General features: G+C 35.9%; 1 protein-coding gene across 2 annotated transcripts in view; it reads right to left on the reverse strand.

Annotated features, from left to right (window-relative positions):
• The window catches only part of LOC141901922 (nuclear receptor subfamily 1 group D member 2-like), a 43,926-nt gene that overhangs the window by 5,165 nt on the left and 19,905 nt on the right, over positions 1-18,856 (reverse strand). For both annotated transcript variants that reach the window (XM_074789497.1, XM_074789496.1), the window contains exons 5-10: positions 7,989-8,105; positions 7,179-7,320; positions 1,456-2,531; positions 856-955; positions 558-699; positions 28-158 (exon numbers count right to left, since the gene is read on the reverse strand). In XM_074789497.1, coding sequence (XP_074645598.1) covers positions 28-158; positions 558-699; positions 856-955; positions 1,456-2,531; positions 7,179-7,320; positions 7,989-8,105 — 1,708 coding nt within the window. The remainder of the gene's footprint in view (positions 1-27; positions 159-557; positions 700-855; positions 956-1,455; positions 2,532-7,178; positions 7,321-7,988; positions 8,106-18,856) is intronic.

The following is an 18,856-nucleotide window of genomic DNA, read 5'->3' on the forward strand; positions in this document are numbered from 1 at the left end:
CATGAATTGTTTTTTTGTTTCTCTCACCTGGACAGAGGATCATGATGGCTGTAAATAATCCCATCTCTTCTCTCGATAATTTGATAGGGTTTACACGTGAAGCTATGTTGAAAAACTCGTCGAAAAAGTTCCCAATCGGCATCTTCTGTATAAGTGATCTGTACATAATTTTAAAAAAATTAAAAATTATTGTCCATTTACCTAGAATCTAGAACATAGTATTCAGGGTTTGTATTAGTCCCAAAATCCTGGAAAAGTTATGGAAATTGGTAATTTCTTTTTTAAAGGCTTGGATAAGGGATTAGACTTCAAGTTTTGTGCCTCAAGCTATGAAAAAGCTTGGGATTTAAAAGATTTAGTCTGGATTTTTCTAGTGGTTTTAGTTGCATAGGCCTATTATTTGTTTTCATAAAAATTCAACTCTGCCTTAGTGACAATAAGCTGATACTTCATTTAGTAGCTTTGGAAATTTGGATATCTTGCCCTGGAAATGCTATGGAAAAGTATTGGAAAATCAAAGACTACCAATGGTACAAACCATCATTGAAGATACATACCTAGGAACATTATCAACCAGATTTGGATCAAACATCATTTCATGTATGTCGTCGACTAACATACAGAACCGCGTGACCATTACTTCAAATGATCCTTGTTTGATGAGTTTGATTTGGTCTTCTTGAGCTAATTCTATAAAACCTACAATCGAAAACATTAATCACAGCGCGTACATGTAATACACGTACTACAGCAAAGCACGAACTGCCACGGATATTATCGGATTTTTTTTATTTCAAATGTTTGTTCAACTTCTTCTATGACTTCATGAGTAGCTCACGTATAATGCGCACTCACCTGGAAGGTGTTTACAAAACTTGACAACTCTAGTAATTATAGGCACCATATTCTCAACGAATCTCTGCCAGACTTCGTAAGGATTGTGTTGAAAATCAGCCTGAATGAAAATGAATATAATAGAAAAACAAGTCGTAGTTTGTTTCACTGTATGAATCAGTACAGTTCAATCCATTTTTTGGAAAATGGAAACCAACTTATTTGATCTGGCCGATACAGACCAATAAACAGAGGCACTGAAGCAGAAGTTTGACTGTATTTGAAACAGGGTGGATCCAGGGCATCGATTGGAGGGGTAGCACCTGATAGAAAGGGCAATCATTATTGCTAAGAGGCACCATCCACCAGTGGTGGTGAGTGCTGAAGATGCGAAGCCAAAAAGGGGGCGGGCCCCTCCCCAGGAAAATTTTGAAAGAAGCAACTGCAGATGCAGTTTCCAAGCATTTTAGCTTCTTTCAAACAAAGAAAAACATATTAAGGGCCATTGGACGTCCTCAGGAGGTACCGAGTTTTTGACGGGGTAGGGGACCAACTGAAAATCTAGAGGGTAGCACGAGTCCTAGATGGATCCGTGCCTGTGAAATAAGATGTCATTGTTACCTGTTCTTTCATACGTTGATTCACTCGTTGTCTCGCGTCACCGATCTGTTCCATGTAGAATATACACGTTTTATCGTGAGCCTCTATAATCGAATCGATGATCTGATCGACTAGTTTCGCCGTGTCCGTGTTCGTCGGGTTTTTCAGTTCGGGAATCTGTTGACGAATCGAAGCGATCGGATCTTTATCGTCGATCGGTTTCACATGTAACGAATCGATCGAAGACGGTAAGTTTAAATATAGAAATAAACTCGGAGATCTTTCCGTCGAACTCTCCGGCAACATGGCTGACGTCGACGACGTCGTGCTACTAGTCGGACTACCGCTGGTCGTCAGAGGTGGCGTTACCGGTTCCATTTTCGTCGTTCCCGAAACATTCGTGGTCGTTACGGCCGACGTCTGCGCGTTATTGTTGCCGTTAGTTACAGTGGTCGTCGCGGCTGCGAGTACGGTCGTATCGACCGACTCGACGACCGGAGGAAGGTCCGGAACGTACATATTCGATAAACACGACGCGGTATCGTTCAGCGTTAAACCACCGCCGATCGAGGTCGTCGTGGGAACCATCATAGCCATCGACGTGGTGGTCACCTCCGGTATATGAGTCTGCTGCGGACCCATACACGACGACCTGTACTCCTCTTTAAACGTTTGAGCCTGATGGTGCTGGGGTTGAGTCATGGGAGGCATCGATGACATCGTACTGTTCTGTGGTGTATATTGGTGGTTGTGCTGGTGATGATGTGAAAATTGAGATTTCATCGGATCTATTTTATTATACATATAGTCGGCGTTATTGTTACACATGATATTTTGGTTACTGTAATCTTGCATAGACGGAATACCAGCACTGTACGCATCTTGGGACGGATAATGCTGAGGCATAAACGATATCGGGAAGTTCGGTTGTTTCCCGTTGGTCGCCCGGAGTAAACGTTGAAGTTCGGCCATTCTGAGTTGACTGAGAGTTTGCGGATCGAGGGAAGGGTACGGAGCGATTTTCGGCACTTGTTGAGACTTCAAGTTACTTTGTTCACCGACTTTCAACCTTTTCGGTCGCCTTCCTAAACGTGAAGCTAGAAGAAAGAGAAAATGAAACCAAAGTTGAACTCGGGAAAGCATCTGATCTTAAAGATATGCCTGTCCTTCCTTACTAATATTATGAATATCAAGTCTAAAAGTAATACAATAATAAAATGATAATAATCTTTCCCTATAGCCTATTTTCGTCACAATTTAGACAACTCAACGATTATCTGACAAATCTGAATTCATATAAGAATAATTCATTATAGCAAGACCACAGTACCCAGACCAGCAAGATTCCAGTACCCAGATCTGACTGAACTTCTGACTTAACAGTGAAATATCTGTGAATGAACTAATGCTAACTTAAAGTTACCTAATTCAAACTCATAACTGAGGGGTCTAAAAGAATACCTGAATTTGTATAATTTCCAGTCAATGACTCGATGATAAATCACATGTAATGTCAACGCATAAAATAACAGAGAATAAGAAAAACTGTTGATTTATATGAATTCTATAATCATTATCATAACCAGGGTCGGAATTCAAGCCGTATTCACTCACATTATATATATATATATATATACATATATATGAACCAATCAGAAACAAATTCTATTGATCACAAGTAATTTTCAATTAATTTATTGTCATGAAAATCAATGTAAATTCATGATTGAGATGAGAATGTTACAGAAGAATCATTGAGCAATTTAAGATAACTATTCCATCTAGCAATAAAAACTTATAATAAAAATTTTATTGGTTTTATAAATTTTTCGATCTAAAGTACAATAATAGTTGTCAGTTTTAAAATGTTTTAACCGGGACAAATCTTAACTGACAGCTTAAATGTGCAACTGGATTCCGAGGTTCATGATTAAAAAACAACTTGTGTGACATATGTAACATAATTCTATTCATGTCATCAACTACAATTTATCATATATTCACGAATTACGAATTATGCATCATTTGATATTTGATGACTTTTATAGTAACAGGTGTCAGAAGCATTTTCATCTAATTAATCGAATTTAATTTTTTTTCGGAAAATTCATAAATTCATTTCATTTGAAGAAATCATCATATATATCCGATAATGATATATGCGGGATATACGCTGCTCGTACTACGGCTGATTGAGTGTCGTGTAAACCAACACTCAACAAACGGTACCTACCGCTCACCTGGGAGCCAAATATCAATTATTCTCCAAACGGAATAAATTATTTTCCTGGCTCTTTTTCAGTTGGATTCGTTTAATCTGAACTTTCAACGATCGTTGAGAACTCATGCCCGGTGAAACTGTGCCGGACGAAGAGAGGTACTCGGGCTCTCTCCACTATAACGTTGGCTGCTACTGTTGTTTAACTTTCGCTCTTAGTTCAAGACTCGCGAAATTTATTCAGATACAAACTTAACAATGGAGTCAATAAATACAAAACAATAAGGTGACTGAGTACAAAGACGCAACCGGGCAAAACGAGGCCTACGAGTAAATACTAGGTAGAATCTCTGGATACCTCATGATAGATTTCTCTCTGAGTTTCATTAAAAAAAAACTACAATATATGTTTAGTAACATAATTTGTATCAATTGTATTTAAAATGAAAGTGAACGCTAAGATATATTCTAGTTATTTTTGCGCCCCAATAAAAGATACATGAAACAAGTTTGTTCACAAACTAATTTGAAAATTCGAATTGTGGGAATCTAGGCTATTAGCCTAAAGGCCAGTCAGTCTATTAGCCTGTAAGCCAGTAAGTCTATTAGCCTAAAGGCCAGTCAGTATATTAGCCTGTAGGCCAGTTAGTCTATTAGCCTGTAGGCCAATAAGTCTATTAGCCCGTAGGCCAGTCAGTATATTAGCCCGTAGGCCAGTTAATCTATTAGCCTGTAGGCCAGTCAGTATATTAGCCTGTAGGCCAGTCAGTCTATTAGCCTGTAGGCCAGTCAGTCTATTAGCCTGTAGGCCAGTCAGTATATTAGCCTGTAGGCCAGTCAGTCTATTAGCCTGTAGGCCAGTCAGTCTATTAGCCTGTAGGCCAGTCAGTCTACTAGCCTGTAGGGCAGTCAGTATATTAGCCTGTAGGCCAGTCAGTCTACTAGCCTGTAGGGCAGTCAGTATATTAGCCTGTAGGCCAGTCAGTCTACTAGCCTGTAGGCCAACTAGTCTATTAGCCCGTAGGCCAGTCAGTCTATTAGCCCGTAGGCCAGTAAGTCTATTAGCCCGTAGGCCAGTCAGTCTATTAGCCCGTAGGCCAGTCAGTATATTAGCCCGTAGGCCAGTAAGTACACATGGAACTATCAGAATCAGAATATGTTCTAACGCTATAAGAATGGTAACGTAAATAGTATAAAATAACAAGCTTTCTATAGAACCCTGGCAGGTTATCATTCCTTTCTTCTGTTTGTGTTATTTATTTATCGAGACAAATATTTTTACACCGTTACCTCCTGGATGTATATTGAAATGAAATATTATTATTATCATTCATATTAAAACCAATCCGTACAGTTCACGAAAACGACCGTTACTCAAAGATTCTGTTATTGCATCTAACCGATAACGTCCAGTATAAACCACATAACTATCGGAGGCTAAACAGCTTAATTAAAGCCATCGATTAATTTTGTGAATGATAAATGAAGTCTTAAAAATTTGCTCTGATGACCTATATATATATATATATATATATATATATATATATATATATATATATATATATATATATATATATATATATATATATATATAAATATATAGCCATCGATTAATTTTGTGAATGATAAATGAAGTCTTAAAAATTTGCTCTGATGACCTATATATATATATATATATATATATATATATATATATATATATATATATATATATAAATATATATATATATATATAAATATATATATATATATATATATATATATATATATATATTCACGGTAAACCATGCCTTGCTAAAACGCGGCCAACTCAGACATTTCACCAACTCGCACAAAAACTAAATCATTTTTCTCACTTCCTAACACATATTCCTATAACCGATCCGGACTTTGCTTGATACCTCAGACGAATTTTGCCGGTCGCAGTTTGTCTCGAGTAAGGCTTACTGTACACGTGTATATATTATACAACTTACGACTTTTATTGAGTAACATGCAAAAAAATGGTACTTCAACGGAAATGTGCACGTATATAGCTTATAACAGACATCTGCAGTAAGTATGCACATGCATATAGCAGCAGTAGATATGAAAGATATTGTGACAAAAAAACATATCGTCTGTTTCTGGTAATGAAAATGACAGTCAAATAATGATGAGATATTCGTTCTATAGCGGTGGTTTTTTAAATCGTATTGTCTCGACACTAGCGGCCCTTCTTCAGTGGGCGAAGTGGGCATTGTGGTAGCGATTTCGATAAATATTTCACGAGAATGCGTTTAGTTGTTTGATAGCCGACGTCAATCTCACTTGAACGTCATTTGAAATAGTGACACGAGATGAGAGAGAAGTTTGAGTACCATCCACTGAGTGAGATGAGATGCTACGTAATAACAGCGCGATGTCATATCTCTCTCCATACAACGCTTCATAACCGATTATCACGTATTAATCTATAACCGCTTCCCGAGAGATACTGCATCGATAATTTTATTACCAAAAAAATAGGTTTTCTTTTTACTACTGACTTTAAGTTTCATTTATAATTATACTCACTATTGTTGTTTATAATCACCCCTTAGTTTGCTTCCCTTTAATCTATTTTAGCGTGTAACCGTTTCTACGTTAATTTTCCTTTAGTTTGTATCATCTCTGATTACTTGAATTAGTCTCTTTGTCTCTGGATTGTATATATATCTCATAATTTCTGTAGTATCTCGTTATTCCTGAAGATGACTATTAGGATATAGTCGAAACGTTGAAATAAACTACTATCTCGAAGTTTCATTTTCGGACTTTTTATTATCATTGTGGGATTCTCTCCTCAAATAGGTTTCAAACTGGGCTTAGATTATCAATTAAAACTAGCGAAAATCTGCCGGACCAGCTGCTGTTTCATGGCCCAGGACTTCCAGTAATTCGACTTGTTGGACATGCATTTAGTAGGAAAAAAATAGCCATTGCACCAGCAGAAGCAGATGCTTTCAGTGCGCAAATAATCATAAAGATAGATATAATGACCTTTTCATGTATTCACAGGTAAATAAACCAGTTGATATAGAAGAACGTGCTCTCAGAAATGAAAAACCGGCCCAAAAAGTATATTGGCCAATTAGACATTTCGATTATATCAAAAATTCATAAAAAGACAACGTAGATATCTAGTTATCATTATAGAGTATATTTGTAGCCAGGAGGGGCACAAAATTGAGTGCCCTTGTTTCAATGATTCGCCAGAATGAAATTGGCATTCAGAAAGGGGTAGATTTTAGATCAAGACCACATTTGCGATGGTTTTTATCAAAAAGAGCACTCACGTATCTATGAAATTTCCTTTCGCCCTTTCATGTTTTAACACACGTGCAGAAATTGCCCTTATGGCTAAATCTGGACCGGTCCTTGAAAACTCATAGCCACAGGCCTGCAGAGGGCTGCTTACTTATGAGTTTATTAGATCATTTATAAGTAGAAGTCTATAAGTTTCAAAGATGAATTCAGATGATGAATATGCAGAAGATGATCTTACCTTCTCTGGACATGCCAACGGCGAAACACTTCTTTAGTCGACAATATTGACAACTGTTTCTGGTGAATGGAGTAATTTCGCATTTTTCGTTATTAGCGCAACGATGCATCATACCCTGCGTTATGCATCGGCGGAAAAAACCCTGAAATATCAAACAGATAACTTCATCAGGATCTCATTTATGAGTAAATGTTTTATTGAATGCTATAAACCACACAGGGACGGATCCAGATGGCACAAGGAGCACGTGCTCCCGTTGAAATTTTCCAGGACCCTTTTGAAAATACAAATGGCAGTATTTTCACTTTTCCCACCCGCCACTAATTAGACAGTAGTCTACAGCCCAAGATTAAGCTTACAGGTGCCAAGAATTGTATGAACATGCACTGAAATTTCAAGTTTTCAGACCCTTGTTTTGGCGACGTGGATAATTGCACTTTTTCAGTATATATGCCCCTTTTATTTCACTGTGCGCCTGTCAAAGTCTGCCCCTAACTCTGCCCCTGTACATATTGCAGTACAAATAAAGTCTATGTTGTTTTCAACCAATTTTATATAGACTCATTAAACCAGTAAACATAAGATTTGAAACGAAAGATGCTGACAGGCCCCAGTTCCACTTACGTTTGACCATAACTGATGTTTAAACTCATTAGTTTTTTAGTCTTAAATTTAAATAATTACCCCAAACACTGGGAACTGGGTTCTGAAGCCAGAAGGGTTCTATCACTTCCCTGGTTGATTGCGAAATTCAGATTAATCGAAACCTTTCCATTCATTTGAAATCGTTTAAAATATGGGAAATTTTACCTTGCATCCTTCACAGGAATCGACTCCATAATGAAATCCTGATGATTCATCTCCGCACACCTTGCATAGAGGTCCCTTATTCTTACTGGTCATAGCCATAGCCATATATTCATCCACCTATAAAACAAGAATCAAACATTCTTATTAGGAACAGATAATACGGGTTTAGACCAAGAAATTAAATCAATTTTAGAGTTTAACTTTTTTGTGAAACATGACCCAGAACTGTAGAACTGTGGATGCTGGTTATAGTCCATCTCCAACCAGGACCAGTCGCCGCGTCGTAAAAACATAGCAAAACATTTATCACACATAGCAAGATATTTATAGAATAGATTTAATCACGAATCTGTTCTATAAGCCCGAAAAACCAACGCATTTTAAAACAAAATGAGAGTTAAATGTCTTTTCGTCAAACTTGACTCAGAACTGTGGAACTATGGAACTGTGGAACTGGATACTGATTAGTCCACCTCTAACCACGACCAGTTGCACAGTAAAATAGACATAAACAAAACAGTTAAAGAATTAATGTTATCACAAATATATCGAATAAACCTGTTTACTGACCCCTTGAAAGTGGCTGACATAAGATCCTAGAATACAAGTCGCATCCATACATTTAGTCAATTTAGTTTTCAGGAAACACGCCTCGTGACTGTGATAAAACGCTTCATTACTCGTAAACATTCTGCGTTCAATTCAGTTTTTTCACTGATTAAAACCTGAATCAAACTTTGTGTTTTATGTCGTTTTACGCCGGGGAACACATGTGACCGGTGACGATTCAGTTACAGCGCCATCTGGTGCGATAATCATCAGTCGTTAATTTCGTTATCTATTTAAATCGCGAATCTCATTTACGCCGATTCACGAAAACGACGAATAAATTCATAAACGTCACCGATGAAACAGAGGAATGATCGATGATCAACGATCAATTTGTCTACGGTTCTTAAAATCTTAATCATCGATATCTATAGCCAATAGTATTTGAAATAAATCACGCAGCGAATGCCTCCAGTTTCAATAATTAACTGCCATGATTCATAACGACAAGAGGTTTAATTAATCATCGATTCACAGCTGATCCCGTCAAAACGTGAATCTCGATTCTTTCCGCGCGATGATAATGACGACGATGATGAAAGTTTCACGACACAAAGATTAGAAATAAACAATGGTTGTATATGATAATAACGATGATGATGCGACGCGACGCGAGAGTTTGTGAAAGTCTGTTACACGAACCATTAATCATTATATCCAGCTACGTCGAGCGCTGATTCTTTTTCGCTTGATTGGGAAAAATTAATTCATTTATTCATTTTCGACTCATTGTGACGAAATTTTTGCTCATTTATTTCGTCATTCATAATGAACAATGACGATCAACAGATTTATATATGATGATTTTTTCCGGGTCTATTTCTGAATCCGATGAACTTACATGAAATTAGATGATCTTTACAAAGAAAGTTTGATACTCTGCTGGAAATGATGGATGATTCATCTCTCTTGAAACGTTGCACTTTCAACAAATAACTAGAAATTTCTCTGTTAATTGTTGCGATCGAGATCAGTTAACAATTGTAGGCAATTCAATATTGAATCAATATGAAATCTAGCAGTACGCCTTATATTTATATATTATGCATATGATTCAGTAATACTTCAAATTCTTATTTGTTAACGGCATTTGGTCTCATTGTTGAGATTAAAAATCGCAATTATAAACTGTTTTTTAACTCGATTGTTCATTTAATCGGCTTTGTTCGATGGAAAACTGCCCTCGTTTGAACTAAGAAAGAACAGTTCCCAATTAGAAACTCCTTTAATCAGTGAATGATAGAGTTTTGTTTATTGAATAGTCACCACACCTGACTGACTGGTCACCGCACCCACTGCTCTCACATAACACAAACTTCCTAACCAAGCCTTTCATAATGACTCAGTGGTCTAGTGGGTTAGCTCATAGGGCTGGAGTGCAGGAGATCCCAGGTTCAAGTCCTGGAGAAGTAGCTTGCTCAAGGGCTATATCCACATTGAAGCAAGATCGAAATATTTTGCAAAAAAAATATTTCTTTCGTATCGTATCGTATGAGCCTTTTATTTCAAACTAAAGACTCGCGCGAAGGAATTTTCTCTTTCTAAAGCTCAAATTTTAAGCTTTAGATTTTTGGATGAAGAATTTAGAATTTTTCATTATGAAAACCTATCAGTATTGTATTACAGCTGGTCGCTGTATTTCTGTATATCTGGTAAGATTCGATCCAGACACTCAGAAGATGAATAACACAGAAACACATCGTATTAAACCCAATAATATTCATATTATTCAGAGACTTTATGAAAACAATGGCGCATACTGTTCTCGGTATATATATAAATATATATATATATATATATATATATATATATATATATATATACACTGATTGTACTAAGTCACTGCTCCTACTATACTCTGTACTCCATAGAACCTTCTGGAACATATAGAAATATCACAATTTCTTCATTGTTTTTTTTTATGAATACAAATCTCTGTAACTGAAATTATTAAAAATAACGCAACAATTTCAACATGTACGCCAGGTACAAATTCAGTTATTCCTCAGTTTTAACTCATTATTGTGATATCTTAGTGCAGTAGGTCAATCCAGCTAATCATTTCATATTTCATCATAAATCTTGGACCATCCTAATTATTTGCTTCAATTTTTTGACATATTCCCACAGTTTTTTGACAAAAAATTAAAAAAAAAAAATTGTTATTCAGCAATTTTTTTAGTTTTTAGATATTTCAACAAAGCACAATTATTAATTTCTCACTGATTGTGAGTTAACTTAAAATTCGCTTAAATCAATTTCATCCTTTAGAACCTGTTTAATTAGCCATTGATGAAACTCTGTGAGTCCGTGTTGCAACAATGATATAGAAAATCCCAGACCCAAGAAAAACGAGTCCAAAAAGTTTTCCTATAATCAATGATTTATCATCGACGTTTTGACTATATCCTAATAGTCATCTTTAGAAATACTATCCCTGAAGACGACTAAGAGGATATAGTTGAAATGTAAAAAATAAATCACTAACCGAAGAAAACTTTTTTGGGCCGGTTTTTCATTTCCGAGAGCACCGTCTTCTATATGAACTGGTTTATTACCTGTGAATACATGGTGGATGACTGACTGCCGAAGCAGAATCCCCTAAACGCGTCCACGGTGACTAATAGATTATCCTTATCTGCGAGTGATAAGCTCTCAGATTCTCTCAGCAGTCGTCGCTGATAAATCTATCGATCAAACGTAGTTTGTAAATATGAGTTTATTCCCACTTTTAAACGATGAATTGCGCGCGTGTAAAAGAATCGCGAGTTACATATCTTTAGTCTCAGGTCGGTCGAAGTTGATGAGTTGTTAATAGTTTGACTAATCGACGCACAATGACTGATAGAGGATGCTAACGTATAGAGAGTATAGACTATGTCACCATGTCAGGTAGAATGAGGAGTATTACCGACGTTCGTGGCCACTTTATATATCTCTCTCCCTCTCAGTATCGCGTCGACGCGGTGCCGAGTAGTTCGTACTCATTGAACTCTTGTGATGGCGGCGGTAAACGCCGTCCCGAGAACAAACGTACAATCGCAACAATCTCGCAGCAATTATGAAATTCCGTCGGAGAACGATCACTCGGGTTTCCTACTGAGACGACTGGATATAATCTACATCAAGAGAGAGGAGAGAGAGAGGAGAGAGAGAGAGAGAGAGAGAGAGAGAGAGAGAGAGAGAGAGAGAGAGAGAGAGAGAGAGAAAGAGAGAGAGAGAGAGAGAGAGAGAGAGGGAGGGAGAGGAAGGAGAGAGAGAGAAGAGGGAGAGAGAGAGGGAGAGAGAGAGAGAGGACGCATTGATGAAGTTGTTGTCGATGTTTATTTTGTTCGTATATTGAAGAAACGATTGTTTTGTAAAAGTTACCGTTCGAAAAAACAGCCGCATGACAAAAGTTTCAACTCTTAAGGTATCGATATTTTTGACCCGTTTGATTTTTTCTGATCTGCAAATGCTGATTGTTTCTATTACAGGGTTCGTACCATTTGCAGTGTTTGATTTTTCATACCTACTCCATAGCTTTTTCCAGGGCCGAAATGAGTTCATACTCTCAAGAATGCAGAATTGAAAGTTTATGAAAAGTAATACTACGCCTACACTTCGAAAACCACAAGAAAAACTTATCCGCATCAAATTTGAAAAATTCCATAATTTTCTTATAGCCCGTCACAAAACTTAATATAACTTCATAACTTTTCCAAGCCTTCAAAAAAACATATTACTTATTTCATAACTTTTCCAGGATTTTCGGGACGAACATTGAGAGAAATCTACAACATAAACAACTGTTATTGTTTCTTTCTTTTGTTTGGCGTGGAATCCTTCCAACCATCTTCAGAATTCATTTTCAAAATTGAATTAATTCAGGTCTATCAAGAAAAGAATTTAGTTAAAAAAATAATTTTTCAAATAAACTCAAACAACGAAGAGGTATGGGAGGATTCTGACTGATATGTAAGGAAAAACAATCACAGTTGTTTTAAATTGATATTGTGGTTTCCTCTCAATGATATTCATCAAGACTTGGAAATAGCCTCAACTATTTATATTTTGAGGACTAGTACGAACCCTGTTCGGCAGGACTAGTACAAACCCTGTTCTGCAGGACTAGTACGAACCATGTTCAGCAGGACTAGTACGAACCCTGTTCAGCAGGACTAGTACAAACCCTGTTCAGCAGGACTAGTACGAACCATGTTCAGCAGGACTAGTACGAACCATGTTCAGCAGGACTAGTACGAACCCTGTTCAGCAGGACTAGTACGAACCCTGTTCAGCAGGACTAGTACAAACCCTGTTCAGCAGGACTAGTACGAACCATGTTCAGCAGGACTAGTACGAACCATGTTCAGCAGGACTAGTACGAACCCTGTTCAGCAGAACTAGTACAAACCCTGTTCAGCAGGACTAATACGAACCCTGTTCAGCAGGACTAGTACAAACCCTGTTCAGCAGGACTAGTACGAACCATGTTCAGCAGGACTAGTACGAACCATGTTCAGCAGGACTAGTACGAACCCTGTTCAGCAGAACTAGTACAATCCATGTTCAGCAGGTATTTCTTACAATTTCTCACATCTGATGAAATCAATGCCACGAAAAAACTACAACGACAATTACTAAATACGCGAGCGCAAGTAAAATTCTCAAGTATGAATAATTAAAATCATTTCCAATGTAAGAATGGTATTGTTTTGAAACTATAGTTGGGCACTTAATGGCCAATACTTAACCAGCACTAAGTGGAATCCATGGAAACTGTACGTCAGAACAGTCAGTGTTTTCAATCAAACTTTACGTCACTAAAACCACTCGGAGTTTATTGTGAATTCTGTCACGGCATCAATTAATTCATTTCGATACATTCAGAAAATCAGCATTAAAAACTACATTATTCATAAAACACATTGAGATCGAGAAATTATTAAAACCTAAAAGCACAGTGTAATTTTTTTTTTACAATCGAGCTTGTCAATATTTCAGAAAATTGACACACCTTTATACTTCGAATTTTACACTTCCATAAACCGTCTACCAGTACAGACAAAATGGAAAGTAAAACAGATATATTAATTAACTATTTTCATTTAGAACAACTGGAATTTGTACCTTTATTTATAACTTTAGTTTCAATTAATGTCTGGTAGAAATATTCAATGATTAGGATTCCTGGGAATTGTATATAAAAAATGCTTTTTTTTCTTTTTCTGTAAAATTCCGTTCTTTACGAGTTTTGTTCTTTCATTACGAAATAAAGATCGAATAAAGTTAAATTAAATCGAAGTTGAATTAACTCGTCAGAACGAAGAAAATGAAATTTCTCAAAAAACAAAAATGAAATTCATTCCCAATTCGGGTTAAATACAGGACACCCTGAGAAGTATGATTAAAAGTTGAAGACTAGTTGCAGGCATGCACGCAGTAACCTCTACACAGTACCGGCTATATATCACCTACTCACAATATATATACACCACCCTCGGCTTTACACCAGAAATCACTGTTAAAACGACCAATATCTGAATTCAATAAAATCCGCAGCTGAATTTCTGTGAAGTATCGAGACTTAATCATAATCGTTTATTCTACTTTAATTTATGCATTCATATACATTATGATTAGTTCATTGTTCATTTATAGTTCAATGTAAAAATAGTGTGAAATAATGGATAAAGAGAAATCAATTCATTGTAGCTTATTTTCTTCTATTTGTAACGATTTTGAATTTAGTTAATTTCCATATAATATATATATATATATATATATCACTTGCAATGATTGATATCCCGAATTGCTAAACAACAACTATGAATTTGAACAGTGGGCCAATCTTATCTCAACAAATTTCGATGGCTTTTCCCTGATTTTTAGCTTCAAAATTCCCTTACTTCTTTAAAGAAAAGAAAATTCCCTAACTTATCCTTAAAAGGACGCCTCGTTGAATCTAAATACAATTCTTTCGATCGTCATAAATTGGAAGAATAAATGAATTACTTTTAAGCGGCAGAAATTGTTGATGTTTGAACTGATATTGTTGAACTGACTTGTGTTTTATCCGAATATATAAACAAGGCTAAACCAAACAAAGGCTTATTTACCTCACCTTGATGCGGACGTTTCGCTTAAAAATGATTGTAGGAAATATCATCAGGATATTACAATAACTAATCATTGGAAGTGTCGACTGATAATAAATACTATACAATCAAAATCTAGGGATCTAAGATCTGTGTCTCAACAATTTTTCTAGGGCAAATTAATCAGAAAAAGTCATTCTGTGGCAGTGACCTTTTAGACAGCTGAAATTCCTCAGAATCTGAGACAAAATTAGACCTTCACTTTACATGGAGTTAGCACCTTCCGATAAACCAGCCCTCGAATCAATTTATTTGAGTCTACCAGAAATCTAGACATGATACAAATTCCTTTTTCATCTTTTTCATGTTTATGTTCATTCTTCTATTCATATCAGGAATAAGGAATCAGGAATCAGGAATCAGGAATAAGGAATAAGGAATCCGGAATCAGGAATCAGGTTGATGGACTTCGGAATTTTAACATTTTTTCACATCCAACAATTGCCTTTTATTACATTTTCTAAAACAAAAAACCAGGATTTTTCAAATATTTTTTCGCATAATTTTCCCAGATTTTTCACATGTTTTACTTTCAAGTACAATAACATAAACGGTTACTGACCACAATCTGGACGAATTAAACAAAATTTCTTAAGATTTCAACACGGCTTGTGCAGAAGTTCTGAGCTCCGCGGTATATGACTTAAAAAACGGAGATCGAAATATTTGGACAATCATTTTTCTTGAATTTTTCGCACATTTTTAAGATTTTCACTTGATACCATAATTTTTTAAGCAAACATCCATTTTCTATTTTTTATAATTTTCCACATCAATCTACTGACCACAGCAGAAATAAGCTAACAACACTAAATATAAGAATAAACATATATATATATATATATGCAGCCACAATTATGTCAAAAAACATTTAGATAAATAATCATGAGAAACCACAAGAAATCACGTGCAAGAACTTTCTTCTTCAAAATGTGAAAAAAATTGCATCGTCAACATTTCAGCATCTTAAAACATGAGAAAATACGCCCACAAATAGCTCATGAAATAACTTACGAAAATATTTTGGTTTTGATTTAATTTTTTGAGGTAACGTTCAATAGCAGGTGCAACGAATAGGTCATTCGGTGCGCGGCGGGGTGTACGAAGCAAATTGAAGCATTGATTGGCTAGAAGCACTGGTAGTTGAAGTACCACTAGAAAACCAAGTGTATCGTTGGAGGACCATTAATTACGGAGTAGAGTACGTCGGTTAGCCCTGACTCTAGTAATATACTACCCACTAAAACTGCTGGGTGGGGAGATCATCTTATCGGCCAATCATTGTCGTAACAATTGTACAAGACACAACTGTAAACCGGTTGATGTAATTGTATAACACCCACTATCGACTGACCGCGTATCAACAAATTCAATTGTGATTGATTAACCTGTATTCTATATACAGTAGTAACACAGAAGATAATTGAATTGTTTTACCATTTCAATCTTTCATAACGATCTATTCTATTTTAAAGGTTTTGATCGGCTGAGTTAGAATGTAGAGAGTGAACTGCAGTGCAGTGACTGATGCCGGTTATTCACCTCGTTATGAATTACAAAATACTCGTGAAACGACTGGTGTGAAAATCAGCGAAAACTGGTTAATCAGATCAGAACAAGTGACTTTATAATAAACCAATATCGACTGCCTCCACAAAGAAAAAAGGCCACATTTTAAAAAAGGCGCATATCGATGATCAACCTCTTTCAGTATTAGCCATTTTCAAATATTTTAATGATTTAGGTTCCCGATTGAATGACTGTTTTGGGGACAAAGATCACATCCTTAACCCCCCACCCACGAACTTAGTGTACTTGGAAATCTACTCTGGGAACATTGCCTCATTAAACGTGCCAAAGTTGTTTTGAATTTTTTTTTAATGTTACTTCAAGAGGAGCATCTACTGGGTTCAGTTCCACAGTTATTAGTTAACTCTCAAAATCAGCTCATTGTTTTGAATGAGTTAACTCTGAATCAAATGTTAACTCATATCTGTGAAACTGGTACCTGATAATTAATGAGACTGAACTTGAAGAAGATACGATTAATGTCCATGTCATCTGACAGTTTGATTCATCGGTTATAATTAATGTAAAATCCGGATCTCATTCAGATTTCATTAATTCTGCAAAGGTCACGCGTAAACGAAAATATTTCATTGAATTTTCAGTTCAAATGTCATCAAAATTCTCATCAATTTTACTCTCAATAAAGAGAAATAAAAGTATGCGCGTATTGCAGGAGTGAATATTTCTGATTAAATCCTTTATGATGTAAGGATGAAAAAAATGTCTCCAAATCGGCCGGGACGTTTTGTCAAATGCAATCAAATTAGTAATCAGTTCATTTCTAAAACTGCCAGGTCTGTTAGCTGGATCATGATTTAGAAAACAAGTAATGAACAGGGTAGATAGGCGCCCGGTGGGGTCAACTTTTAAGCTCGTAAATTTTTTTAATCCTGATGCGTTTCATTCTCTTTAAACCGATGAAAGATTTTCAACTATGAATGAATCCCTCTCGCTCGGTTCTGTCATTTTTACATCAATAATATTGAGTTATACCAGATAACCCCTGAGATACCAGACACGAATGCTAGTCTTCTACTTTTGAGTTCAAAGATTTCAACTATTGCGGCTTGCATAAAACCACTCATCTTTCACTTGATATCCATGAAGGACCAGTCAAAAACTGAGCGACTAAACACTAACGGTACAATAGATAGAGCTCTTGATCACACAGCCCTGTCACATACATACAGCTCTAATATACTCTCTATTTTCACTAAAGTTTTCTCCCTTTTAAACTAGAAATTTTGTTTCTACATTTTTTCTCAATTCTACACCTCGATTGAATTGAACAATTCGAATGATAGATCATAATGATCTTGATGAAACACTCTGAGTCCGTGTTGAAACGATAACGCGTTAAAATCCTACAATATAGAAAAGAAAATTATTCTAAAATGTTTCCTTGAGCAAGTTAATTATTTTCAACGTTTCGACTTTTATCTTATATCCTGTCATTTTCAGCAATACGCAATTCCGGAAGATGACTATTAGGATATAGTCGAAATAAACTATAAACTCAAGGAAACATTTCTGACTAATCTCTCTTTTCTGTATTGTGGAATATCACAGTATTAGTAGATCATAAATTATGCTAACATACACTGACGCAATGTCCACATTTTCCTGAATATAAATCTTATCGTATAGACAGTATTGGAAGGGGTTGAAACAAGAACTCATCAGGACCCATTTTCATGAAAAATGTTTAACTCAAATTATTGGGAGCTGTTGAATACTTTATGTCTTCAATGAGGACAGTAATTCAAACTTAACCTGTATCAGCTGAAACTTTGAAAATTTGATTTCTTAATCAAATTTTTCAAACTAAAAATGAGCGTTCTGACAAGTGCAGCGCTGTTTGCTCTGCTGGCCCCCATTCTTAAATCGCTAGTTCAAAAAGGGCATCGTAATGCTAGTGGATAGTTAGTGGATAGTTAGTGGATAATTCCAATAATTGATATTAATAATTTAATAAATGAAATGTACTCAAGAGCATTTCATCGGATATTTTTTCATATGTGATACAAAATTCTGGGCTGAAATGAGGCGAAATCTACATAACATCTAAACGCAATAACTTTAACAAATTCTTTTTAAAAAATCGGCACGATAATTCCTATTCTTGACACTATTTTCCCATTCTTCAAAACTAATTCTAACTTTTTTAGAATTATTTTTCGACAACAATCTTCGAAAATATATATCGCGCCGATAGTCGAAAAATCTGTTCCTCTCCGAGTGTGTTGCAGAAGCAAAACGTCAGAAGCAAGAGTTAGTAAGAGTTAGTTCATCAAGAACAATGAAAAGCTTTGAAGTGAATAGCGCGCCTATCAAAATATTTATGAGTGATGTTAATTGTTTCAGCTGCGATATATCAAAAAGACCAATGATTCTCATATTGAGTATATCACACATATATATATATATACACAATATATCATTTAAAAACGCACTCATTGCACCGAGGAATAGCTGGGGTGATCCGGTACGTTTTACTCTGTTTGATCAATAGGGAAATTGTATGTATGTTCAGCAAAGTCTCGAAACAAA

The sequence above is a fragment of the Tubulanus polymorphus genome, chromosome 3, assembly GCF_964204645.1.
Source record: "Tubulanus polymorphus chromosome 3, tnTubPoly1.2, whole genome shotgun sequence".
Lineage (NCBI taxonomy): Eukaryota > Metazoa > Nemertea > Palaeonemertea > Tubulaniformes > Tubulanidae > Tubulanus > Tubulanus polymorphus.